This window comes from Nannospalax galili, unplaced genomic scaffold, assembly GCF_000622305.1.
Source record: "Nannospalax galili isolate Female #2095 unplaced genomic scaffold, S.galili_v1.0 scaffold14, whole genome shotgun sequence".
NCBI lineage: Eukaryota > Metazoa > Chordata > Mammalia > Rodentia > Spalacidae > Nannospalax > Nannospalax galili.
The window spans coordinates 5,311,669-5,323,804 of NW_008336953.1; the positions used below are offsets into that span (position 1 = coordinate 5,311,669).

At 38.8% G+C, this 12,136-nt stretch overlaps 1 protein-coding gene across 1 annotated transcript in view; it reads left to right on the top strand.

Annotated features, from left to right (window-relative positions):
* Myo3a (myosin IIIA) overlaps positions 1-12,136 on the top strand; it is a 256,799-nt gene that overhangs the window by 237,526 nt on the left and 7,137 nt on the right. Inside the window, exons 30-32 of the mRNA XM_008831744.1 lie at positions 7,119-7,225; positions 8,902-8,942; positions 10,242-10,385. Of these exons, the coding sequence (XP_008829966.1) occupies positions 7,119-7,225; positions 8,902-8,942; positions 10,242-10,385 (292 nt within the window). The remainder of the gene's footprint in view (positions 1-7,118; positions 7,226-8,901; positions 8,943-10,241; positions 10,386-12,136) is intronic.

Consider the following 12,136-nt stretch of genomic DNA (forward strand, 5'->3'; position numbering starts at 1 on the left):
GGTGGGTGAAGTTTAGTGTAGGACTAATTAAGGAAATGAAAATTAAACCACTTTAAGATTTCACCAGAGTGGCTAAGGTCAAGAGAACAAATGATACCAAATATTGGAGAGGATGTGGGGAAAGGGGAACACTCATCCACTGCTGGTGGGGCTGCAAACTTGTTCAACCCCTATGGACAGCAGTGTGAAGAACTCTTAAAAAACTACAAATGATCCTATCATTTGACTCAGTTATACCACTCCTTGACATATACCCAAAGAACTCGTCCTATTGCAGAGACACTTGAACACCCATGTTTGTTGCTGCTCTTTTCACAATAACTAAGAGATGGAAGCAACCTAAGTGTCCCTCGGTTGACCAGTGGATAATGAAAATGTGGTTCATTTATACAATGGAGTTTTACTCAGCAGTAAAGAAAGATGAAATCATGGAATTTGCAGGTAAATGGATGGAACTAGAAACTGTTACACTAAGTGAAGTAACACACACTCAGAAAAAAAATGGAAATATGCTAGTTTTTAACGTGAATCTCTTTTAGCCCCCTCTCTTCCATATGCTTCCTCCTTCCAACCCACTTTATTCTTCTCTCTGGGAACCCTTAATATAAAATATATATTCTTTCCTTTTTTGCATATATGCATACTGCACTTATGCACACATAATATGTAGAACATTGTATAATTATTTTTATAGGTGTGTGTACTGGTATTTGTGTCAAGTTGACATATCTAGCCAGTATACTCACTTATATAAATAATAAGTCACCTGGTAAGAGGGACTGTCAACTGAAGAACTTCCCAGATCATATTGACCTGTGACCATGTCTGCAAGCTGTTTTCTTGATTGCTAGTTGATGTAGGTGGGTGGGGCCCATTATAGGTAGTGCTATCCCTGGGCAGGTGGGCCTGGGTTATGTACGAAAGGTAACTAAGGAACACAGCAAGCCAGTAAGCAATGTTCCTCCATGTTCTCTTCATTAATTCCTGCCTTGAGTTCCTGTCTAACATCACTTAATGCTGGATTGTGAGCTGGGAGTTAGAAGATGAAATAAACCCTTTCCTCCCCAAGATGGTTCTGGTCAGTGTTTTAGCACAGGAAAAAACAGCAAGTTAGGACAGTGGGAACACAATATAAGCACTTAGACAACTTGCTTTTCTCTCACCACCTTTGCTAGAATCCCTGTGCATCAACTGCCTAGCTTTCATTTTTCCTTCTTAATTGACTACATAATATATTTGGGGATCACGATAATTCTATAACCATATTTTATTACTTGCTTTGTCTGTTTTGCCACTATGAAGAATATTGGAGGAAACATTTGAAATTATTCTAGTTTGCTAGACTTTTAATTTTATGGGATAGACTTCCAAGGACAATAGGATTATTGAGATGAAATATATTTTAATTGTAAGTTTACTTTCCTAAAACGTTGTTTCAATTGACTTTCAGCCATCTGTGAAAATATACTTGTTCTGATGTCCTGTCCAGAATGTTACATTTCTTTGTAATCTTTGCCAAGGTGTCTAGGGTGGGAAAGATTTCTGTTTCAGTCTGCCCCCTTGTCTAGCTGTCTTCCCATGCTGACTTCCTTCATTAATTTGTTCATCTTGAACTTTCTCCCATTTGCATCTTTTGCCCATTTTTGTAACTTTTTGTTAGCACTTTGTATATTTAAAACACCAATCTGTTATTTGTCCATTGGGTTGTAAAATACAGTTTTCCAAGCTTGTCTTGTGCCTTTTAGCTTTATTGCCACACAAAAAATTTCATTTTTATGGTGCTGGGGCCTAAGCCCAGGGCCTCCAGCATGCCAGCCAAGTACTGTAACCCTGAGCTACTCATGTTCCCAGCTCTTGATCTATTTTCTTTTATTTATGTGTATGACAGTGTTCCTGCTTGTCTGTATGGCACCATATGCAGGCAGACACCCATGAAGGCCAGAAGAGGGTGTCAGATCACCTAGAACTGAAGTTACAGGAAGTTGTGAGCCTCCTGGTATGATGCTGGGAACTGAACCTGGGTCCTCTGCAAGAGCAGCAAGTGCTCTTAACTGTTGAACAATCTCTCCAGCCCCTTTATTTATTTTATGTTTTGTTTTGTTCAGTTTTGTTTTGTTTTGTTTTGTTTTGTTCTTCACATAGGGTCTCTCAGTATATAGCCCTGGCTGGCTTAGAACTCACTGTGTAGACCAGGCTGGCCCGGAACTCACAGAAAATTCCTGCCTCTGCCTCATAAGTATTGGGTTTGAAGATGAGTAGACATTGCTCCCAGTCCCCTTAACTACCTTTGATAAGCAAATGTTTTGACTCCTGAATTTTGATCATTTATACCCCTAGATGCTACTTGAATTCATCCAGATTTTCTCCTCAGTGTTTTATTGGTGTTTTATGTACATTTATCTTTGAAGCATTAGGAATTTGTTGCATGTGATGACAATTCAATGATCCAGTTAATAAAAGTATATTGAGCATCTATTATTCACTTAGCATTATGCCTGTCAGCTGAAGTAGAAATAAACCTCTTGGCAGATACAAACTCCTGCCCCAAGCTGCCCTCCAGTGCAAGGTCAGTGGTTGGTCAGAAGTATGTCAGACTTAAGTGAGCATGCCCACCATAGACAAATCTCTTTGTTCACTATATAAAATCATCACAGATAAAAGCAATAAGTTTCAAAGGCTGGGAAGACACTCAAGGGCTAATGCACTTGCCCTGCAAACATGGGAACTAGAGAGCGGATCTTCAAAGCCCACATAAAAGCCATGCAGGAGTGGTGGCCATCCATAACTCCAGCACAGGGGAAGCAAAGGCTTGAGATCCCAGGGGCAGACTGACTACCTGGACTAGCTGGAACTGGCAAGCTCTGAGTTCATCAGGAGACCCTCCTTGATAAATAAAGTAGAGAATGATCAAGGGGACCCCACTGTCAACTTCAAGCCTACACACCAAACTACAGACCAAGTGGCTTAAGCAGCATAAGCCCTCCTGTCCTGGGGGCTCAGTCCAAGATCACAGCATAAGGCCCATAGGCCTCCTCTCTCCTTGGCTTGTCAGTACAGCTTTCCATGTGTCCTCACGTGGTCCTCTCTCCATGTTTGTGTGCCTGGGTCCTAACTTCTTCCTTTAAATTTTATTTATTTTTGTGTTTATTTGTATGAGTGTTGTGACTGCATGTACATAGGTACACTCATGCAGCAATGCCCAGGAAGGCCAGGAGAGACCATCAGAACCCCTGATACTGGACTTAAAGATGGTTGTTAACTACTAAGTGGGTGCTAGGAACCAAACCCAGGTCTTCTACAAGATTAGCCAGTGCTCTTAATCACTGAGCCCTCTCTCCAGGCCCCAATTCCTTTCCTTTCTCTTTTGAAGACCCCAGTTCCAGTAGACAAGGTCATTCCAATGATCCTATTTCAGCTAATTGCCTCTTTAAAGGCCCTTTCTTTAAGTACTGTCACCTTCAGATGCAGTAGGAGTTAAGATTACATTATGAGCCTTTGAGTGGACACAAGTCGCCCCCAAACAGGTATCAAATGACTTGTACAACCACTGAGTACCAAGAGCATTCAGTGAGGGACAAGCAGGGGAAACCTGTCGAAGTGACAGGGCTGGGGTGGACCCTGAAGGATGTGTCAGAAAATGCTCTTCTATGAGAAAATGAGAAGCACACTCGCAGCCATCAGCTGTGTGCTGGGCTTCTAATGATGTAGCTGCATTGGCCAGAGAAAATTTGGGAGAAAAATGGAACATAACATCTGAAACTGCTGAGATTATAAACGACCTGGATTTTGAAGTTTAAAGTTGACAAGGAAGGAGAAAACATTACCACAAATGTTTTTAAAGTAGAATTTAATAATTGAAGTTATACTTAATGGAGAAAAATAAAAGACCTTGGTTTTACTTGTGAAATAATGCGTGGAGACCAGATTAAGACTCTGTCATAGGTATTCAGTGAGCACTTTGAACACTGAACAGTGGCCTTAGTAACTGAGAAAACCAAAAGAATGTGTGGAAAAACTGGCAGAAACCAGTGATTGCTTGTCTACAGGAAATGAAGGAAGGAGAGACAAGGTGACACCAGTGCTTTGAGACTAGGAGATAAATGGTGGTGCTGTTGAGGTTGTAGTGAACCGAGCCTTCCATTGAGAGGAGAGGTGATCAGTAACTCGGTAGCTCTGAGTTCAAGATTGAAGTTCTCAATAGGGAACAGGAATTATGACAATCTCTCATGGGATGGAAGGGTCAAAGCTACAGTATACATTAGGATGTCAGCTGCGGAGAGTGTAAGGAACTGGGGACAGATTCTCTCAGGAAACAAAGAAGGGGCACTTCCTTATCCTGCAAACTTTCGTTAAGCATTTATTGTCTGTCATACATTTCCTGAAGTTCTGAGAATGTAAGAATAAATACGAAAATGTATGCATCTTCAGAAACCTGATCGTCAGACAGGAAGGCTGGAGATAGTAGGTAATGTTCAAGGATGTAGGACTCAGACCTAATAGGACAAGAAAGGGGCCTTCAGTTCCTTTGAGAAGTGTACCTGTGACGTTCTAGAAGGCATTATCCTTTGTCTTTTGCTTTTTAAAATATTTTATTTAATATTCACACGTGCATGTAATGTATTCTGGTCAAATCCACTCCCCCTCCCCGTTCTCTTCTCTCTACTCCCTCCCCATTCTTCTAGCACTTTTCCCTCTCGATTTCATGTTCTGCCTCACTCTTTTAATATCTACTAAGTCCATTTAGTGCTGCCTGTATGTGCACGGGTGTGGGGCCATCTACTGGAGCATGGGTGGCCTCTCAGGGCCCTAATTACTGAAGAAAACTGACTCTCCCTCCACCAGCAGCCATCAATTGCTAATAGCACCTCAAAGAAGGGTGGACTTCATGAGCCCCTGCCCCATCCATGCTGGGATTTTGGCTAGCTTGATCTTGTGAAAAAATTAGGTTTCATGATGGCATTTTTCAAACAAGATTTGTTTCCATTTTCTTTCCTGTCTCTTCTCCCTCCCTTGTACCTTCCCAGCCCAGTAGCAATTTTCAATGGAGTCTTTGTAATAGAAATCAGATTGAATAGGAATCAGATTGATTAGGAAATGGAGACAAAAATAAGGAATCCTTTTATTCTCAGAATCTTTTTGTTCTCATGGTAATTATTCCAATCCTTTGCCGTCTTCAATTTGTTGTCATTGCTACAATAGTATTGTTACGATATTTTAATTCAGATTTTAAAAAGTTCTAAAGTCAGGTTAAAATTTAGTCACAGGCCACTTTCAAGTATTTTTTTAACTACTAAGAATATATATAATAATTTGATACTATATTTTTATATTTCATGCCATTTAGACAAAATAAAAATAAGTAGATACGGCCAATATGGATTTTAAATTATCAAAATTTGCAAGAGCCAATACCACCTGTTTGATAATCAGCATTGGGAGAGATGATGAATGAGAAGGAGAGAAATAAAAGATCACTGTGTACAATAGGATCAAGAACTCAAGCTTTACAAACTTGTGCCTGTGGCCATTCAAAACAGGACGTAGCACTGATATTTGACTCTCTTCACCTCCATCCATTTCTGTGACTAGAGAGAATAGAAGATAAATGTCCCGAAAGTGGTTGGAAAAGTGCTTTCTTCCTGTCTGTCTCATTAACAAACATCTCATTTTCTTTTGTATTATTTTTAAAAGACAGTAATAGTAGTTGCTGTGGCTTCTCCTAATCATCATTTCCCCAAGCATTGTACCTCCATGGAGTCCTCCTAACTAGCTGATTTCCTTTGTCTTCCAGCATTTTCCCAATAAATTTTGAAATGAATAAACTGGATAATGTTAAGAGTGAATGCTGTTTAGATAAATGTGCTGACCTCATTGGCTGGGCATGGAATTAGAATGTTAAGACACTTAATGCATCTTCTATCCTCATTGAAACTGGTCTACACTACCAGCCATGATTGTTGTCCTATAGTATTAACTATCCATTGACTTGAGTGGATTCAACTTGACTTGGCTAGCATAGTGAAGACAATTCAGTTTACCCATGTATGTTTGCACTTGGGGATTATATGCAGGCATGATCTATTATTGTCCTTAACATCCTAAATAAAACACATATACTCAGATATCTGTTGGGTAATACCCACACCTAATTCTCACCCTTTTCCTGATGCATCTAATTGGGTAGCCATTCACACAGAAAAGTAGTCATTGGACGGAATGTTCACAAATCATAAAAAACTGTGGAACTGGAGAGATGGCTCAGCAGTTAAGAGTGCTTGTTGCTCTTGCAGAGTACCTGTGTTTAGTTCCATCAGCTACACAGGGCAGCTTACAACTGCCTATAACTCCAGCTTCAAGGGGTCCAAAACCCTCTTCTAGCCTCCTTGGGTACCTTCACACACATATGTATACTCACACAGACCACACACACACACACACACACACACACACACACACACACACACACAAAGATAAATGCACAGAATGTTTACAATGTGCATTAGCACATTAAAAATCACATTACAACGTGATTACACACACACACACACACACACACACACAAAGATAAATAATAAAAATAAATCTTTTAAAAGAATCATAAATAATAGAAATACTTAGAGAGAGATTATGGCTCTGTAACCTTAAAACTACTCATGATCCATACTGACAACCTGGCACACAGACCATCAGAATCTGCCAGTTCTGCTTCAGATTTGGCTAATTTGACAGAAAGAGATAGAAAAGGTAACAAAATATATTCAATTTTGGTCAATATTATAAAATCAAATGCCAAAATTCAAATAGTTTGAAAGGTCATGGAGGAAAGTCTGCAGGAAAAGTAAAAGAAGGGACAGCAGGGTTCATGCGTTTCCATGTCATTTTTCAGTTTTTCTGCCAGCTTTGACTCCTGTCCTCATCCCGCCTTTGTCTTCTTCTTTCTTCCCCTCATACTCAAAGCCCGAGACCACCAGACGATGGGAGGAAATATGTGGCCAGGAACATGATAAGGCTTGGTTGGGGTAACAAACACAGTTGTCATGTATAGAGCTCTTACTTATCCCAGAAGAACACTGCAGTCTTTGGAGTTCAGTCCTTGTTCATGATCACCTTTTTCACAGGTGTCTCTAAAGGAGAAGAGCCAAAAATAGTGAGACCTCCAAGACGACCCCGGAAACCCAAAACACTAAATGACCCTGAAGACTCAACGTATTATTATTTACTCCATGTAAGTGGCTTGTTCAAATCAAAGACCTTCCAGAGACAGACCTTCATTTAACTGAATGGGTTATTATAAAAGGAGAAGAAAGGGGGAAAGAGAACTGTTGTTGAACATCTGCAAAATTCCAGACCAAGGGTGAGATGTGTTGATATCCACTGAGATATGTAGTCCTGGAACCAGCCCTTAGAATCGCATATACATCTTGAGTCAGGATCGTGAGGTACCAATAGCTGCTTAGCCACCACATCGGGGCATTTGACCTTATTGAGGTCTCCTACCTCTATCCCTTTGGCAGCCTGAGAAGCCATTTGTATCGTGCCTGCTAGGCTTCCTTTCCCCTCGTGTTTCTGTTCTCTGTGAATGCCACTGCCACCCCCCTGGTTTCTTCAACCAAGAACCTGGCAGTTGTCCCAGATCTTGTGTTCCCTCTCATATCTGACACCACTGTGTTGTGCCTTCCACCTACCAGTTCATCCTCCTTTTCCAACCTCACAGCACTGCTCAGTTTTATCATCATTTTTTACTTGGGCTTGAGTCAAAGCGCACCCTCCCCAGTCTAGACCAGAAAATTCCTCTAGACCATATATTTCTATCCCTCCGCTAAGAGTCCTCTCAATGCCTCAGCAGCTCCATGAGCAGAAACTTCAGATTCCTTCTTCACTGGACACAGAACTACTCTCCACAGCTCCATCTCCTGCCCCCGTGTCAAATCACCATAGTAAACCGCTTGATCTCTCACAGGGATCAGCAGCATCTCAGGGTTCCAAGTCGTCTGTCCCCAGTGATTCCTTCAACCCCAGTGGTCCATCCATCTGTAATACTTAGTCTGTCTTATACTCTGTGCTAGCACAGAGAGGAAGAACCCTTCTCAAGCCAGAGAACCCAGAGAATTCATAGAAAACCAGCTTCCCATTTCACAGGCAGAAAATGAAGGGCACATTTGACTTCCAAGTTAGCTGGGCCAATTCTAGTCTTTCCTTCCTTCTGGGGATTTCACCATAAACACACAATGCTTCTCTCCCTCATGGTCTTGCCCAGAACTCAAAGTCATAGTCTCTACTTTCAATTTATTTGCACAATCTCATCAGCTAACATGACTTCAATTACTGCTGATTTTTTGAATCTTTGTCTTCTCTCTCTCTCTGTCTCTCTCTCTCTCTGCCTCTCTCTCTCTGTCTCTCTCTCTGTCTCTCTGTCTCTCTCTCTCTCTCTCTCTCTCTCTCCCAAACTCAAATCAAACTACCTAATGCTTATTACATATTCTACAAGGATATGCACACAGACATGTCCATAAACAGGTACGTACATCACACAGCTATGTTGGGATATAAGTCACGTCACACAAATCACCCAGTTAAAATATACTACCAAATGTTCAACCATCACCACAGTCTATTTTACAATATTTTCATCACCCGCCAACAAAAATACTCTAGCCATTATCAGTCACTCCCATGTTCCACCCCCTGTTCCAAGCCCTAATTAATCACTAATCTACTGTCAGTCTATACATTTACTCTTCTAGAAAGAATCATGTATGATGTGATATACCAAATAATTTTATAGGCTAGTAATATCTTATCTTGACCCCTCCCTCTTTCCTGCCATTAATATCATAATGTTATACATTATTGATGCATGTTACTATATATTAGATATTTTCAATTTTTTATCCTCTTTAGAAGTCAATCCAAGAAGAAAAGCAGAAACCAAGGAAAGACAGGTAAATTTTGTAAATGTCAACCTCATTTTGCCCAAATAAACCTATAAATCATTGTATTCAAATCTTATTAAAATTCACACATTTACATGGATGTATTTAGAAAGTAATTTCACTCAACACATTTACACAGTAACTGTGGGGCATGAGTCTAATTTACAAATTGGAAATATGTTGAGCCAACAGTATAAAGTATTCACTAAGAATTGAAATAAGATTTGAATGAATTACACTGCTTCCTATAGAATTTGCTGTTCTTGACCCATTGGATAGTTTTCATTGTGCAATCTGAACACACCCACGTCCACAAGCTTGCTTTCTCTGAACTCCTTTTTGTTTTATGGTCCTTTGACATATGCCAAAAAGTCGCATTTTATAGTTTTTGTGGATTAGTTAGGATGCCTAGTACTGTGTTTCCTGTAGTCATGGGACACTTAGCTGCACATGAGACTCCTTTCCCTATAATATTTCAGTTTTTCAATGCTTCACTCTTTTTTGTATTATTATTATGCCTACTAATTTCCAGACAGTGCTAATAACTGATGAGGTTCTTCTACTGAACATATGTAAATGCAGTTTCCTACTTATTACCTAAAGGCTTCCTGAAAGTTCACTTATGCGTTGGTATTATAACTTGAAAAACATGTTTGTCTAGCTACACTGTAACACTTGCTGGTTTTCTAGACCTACCTATTTACCACATATGGAGTTCTATCAAGCTACAAGTGCTGAGCATCATACCAGACCATAGCCTGAGTCAATCTAAGAATTAAAACCGCAAAGAACCACTGTTACATGTCACATGCAGAAATTAAAATCTAACACAAAAAGTGATTGCCTAACAACTAGACCATAGGGCTACTTGTCACGGTGTTCAGTTAACGTCATAAAGTCTGGAGCATGATCGATGGTAATATTTAAAAGTGCTTTGTGATCGCTGGTTAAGGCCAGCTTCTGTGAGAGTGACCCAAGGCCTCTTGTGAGCAAAGATTTAGAAGGACAGAACTAGAAATTAGTCATTGTCACTGGCAGTTCAAGAAACTACGTTTGTACTAAGTTAAGCCCAATAAAAGCAAGAGAAAATGGCCTAGCAGCTAATGTAGTCAAGTAAGAGATGAGAGGTACTTTTAATTAATGAGATGCTCTGTTTTTCACATTTCAACATTTCTTCCACTTACATTGGCACGTACGTATTGCTCTTAAGTTACAGTAGATACTTTAAAAGAAAAAATATGTATCCAGGAAGTCCAGTGAGTAGAAAATTCCACTAATGGTATAGCATGTTTATGTGTTCATTTGCAGTCAAGGAAAATTATTAGATTTAGAAGATTTCTATTATAAGGAATTTTTACCCACTCCTTCTGGGCCAAAGGACCATAACTCTAATTTAAGAGAACGAAGACCAGAGCAGGGACTCCAGGATCAGCACATCAAGGCTAATGAAAGGTGAGAAGCCACAGCTGGTAGGGTGTCAGCTATAGAGTTTGATATGACTTCAAAATTTATATTCTAAACAATTGCATTATATATATATACACTAATGACATATTTTACTGAATATTGCATTTTATTAGTGATATATCTTTCAAAGATAAAACTGCAAATACTGTGGCAATATAATCAGGCATCCCAGTTTTCCCAAGAAAGGCCCCAGTTCAAACCTATTTGCTTGATGTAATTATTAATATTATCCCCTTTTTAAAATAATTTAATTTAGATAATAAAGTATATAATCATCCTAGTTGTAAGCATTACAAACTATATGAAGTCTGTGTTAAGGGCTAAACAATGTAATTTTAATCACTTTTGGGTTTTTTAAATTATGCTTCTAATCTTCAGAATCAGAGATGACAAACCAAAAGATATTTTGGAAAAAAATTCATAGAAAAAAATAACTGTCCTGGATTTTCTTTTCCATCTTACCACCAATCTTTTTTAATTCATTACCAATTTATTAATAGAAAGCAAACAAAAATCCCTTTCATGAGAGACACCTACTATATTAGAAAGCTATGAAAAGAAAACAGTCATGCATAACAGGCTGGACAATATGAAAATGTTTTAAGTAAGTATCAAATTAAAAAAATCTGTAAGTCCCATTTTCTTACCTAAATAAAATGTAATAAGAAGTCAGACCTTTGAGAAAGGCACAATACTCAGAAACAGTACCTACTATGCACTAAGGCACATTTTCCCTTTTTCTTTTAGAACAAAAACCTTGACAGGTAGAAAACAATAATTTCAACCTTAACCAAATGCTCAAATTTTGAAAAATATTTTAGAGTACCATAAAGAAAGCTGTAAAGGGAAAAAATCAAAATTAAAAATAAAAACTTTGTGGGGGCTGGAGTGATGGCTCAGAGGTTAAGAGCACTGAATACTCTTGCAGAGGACCTAGGTTCGATTCCCAGCACCCACATGGTGGCTAACAACCATCTGAAACTCCATTTTCAGGGGACCTGATGCCCTCTTCTACCCTCTGTGGGCACTGTACAACACAAGTTCACTTACACACATGCAGGCATAACATTCATACACATAAAATAAAAATAATTTTTTTAAAAAATGAAACAAACTTTTAAAACCAAGAATTCGCTTTCTAAATAAAATCCTTATTAGAAAATTAGAAAATTTATAACAAAATTAACAGTAGTTACCAAGAACAATAATGGTATCTCATTCAGCAAATCCTACAAATCAGTGTTCAGTTGTGTCCAGTTCCCACTGCACTGTTGGTCTGTGGAATCAAAAGGAAGCCCAACTCTCACGATCACTGCCACTAAGGGACAACATTTACTGGACTTTATAGAATACAGAAATGATTCCTACTACTTTAATACTCATAAAATTGAACACACACATTGATCAGGAAAAAAGGCAAAAACGCTCCTTTTCTTGAAAATTACCCTTTCTAGTTCTCGATTCTAAATATTATAATATACCCACACGTGTTTATTTACATACACGTATGTGTACATTGTGAGGGAAAAACGTGTTCTTTTTTTAATTTTTAATAACTACATGATTAGAAGAAGCATTTCATTACAGCTTTAACATATTCAGTAACACACTCCAGAGCAAGAGTACATCTCTTTCACAAGCAGCTGTAAGATTCCATGTTCACAGTTGAATTAATACAGTTACACACTATTGAACTCAGTATAAGCCCTGTAAGACATAAAATTGAATGAGTTTTT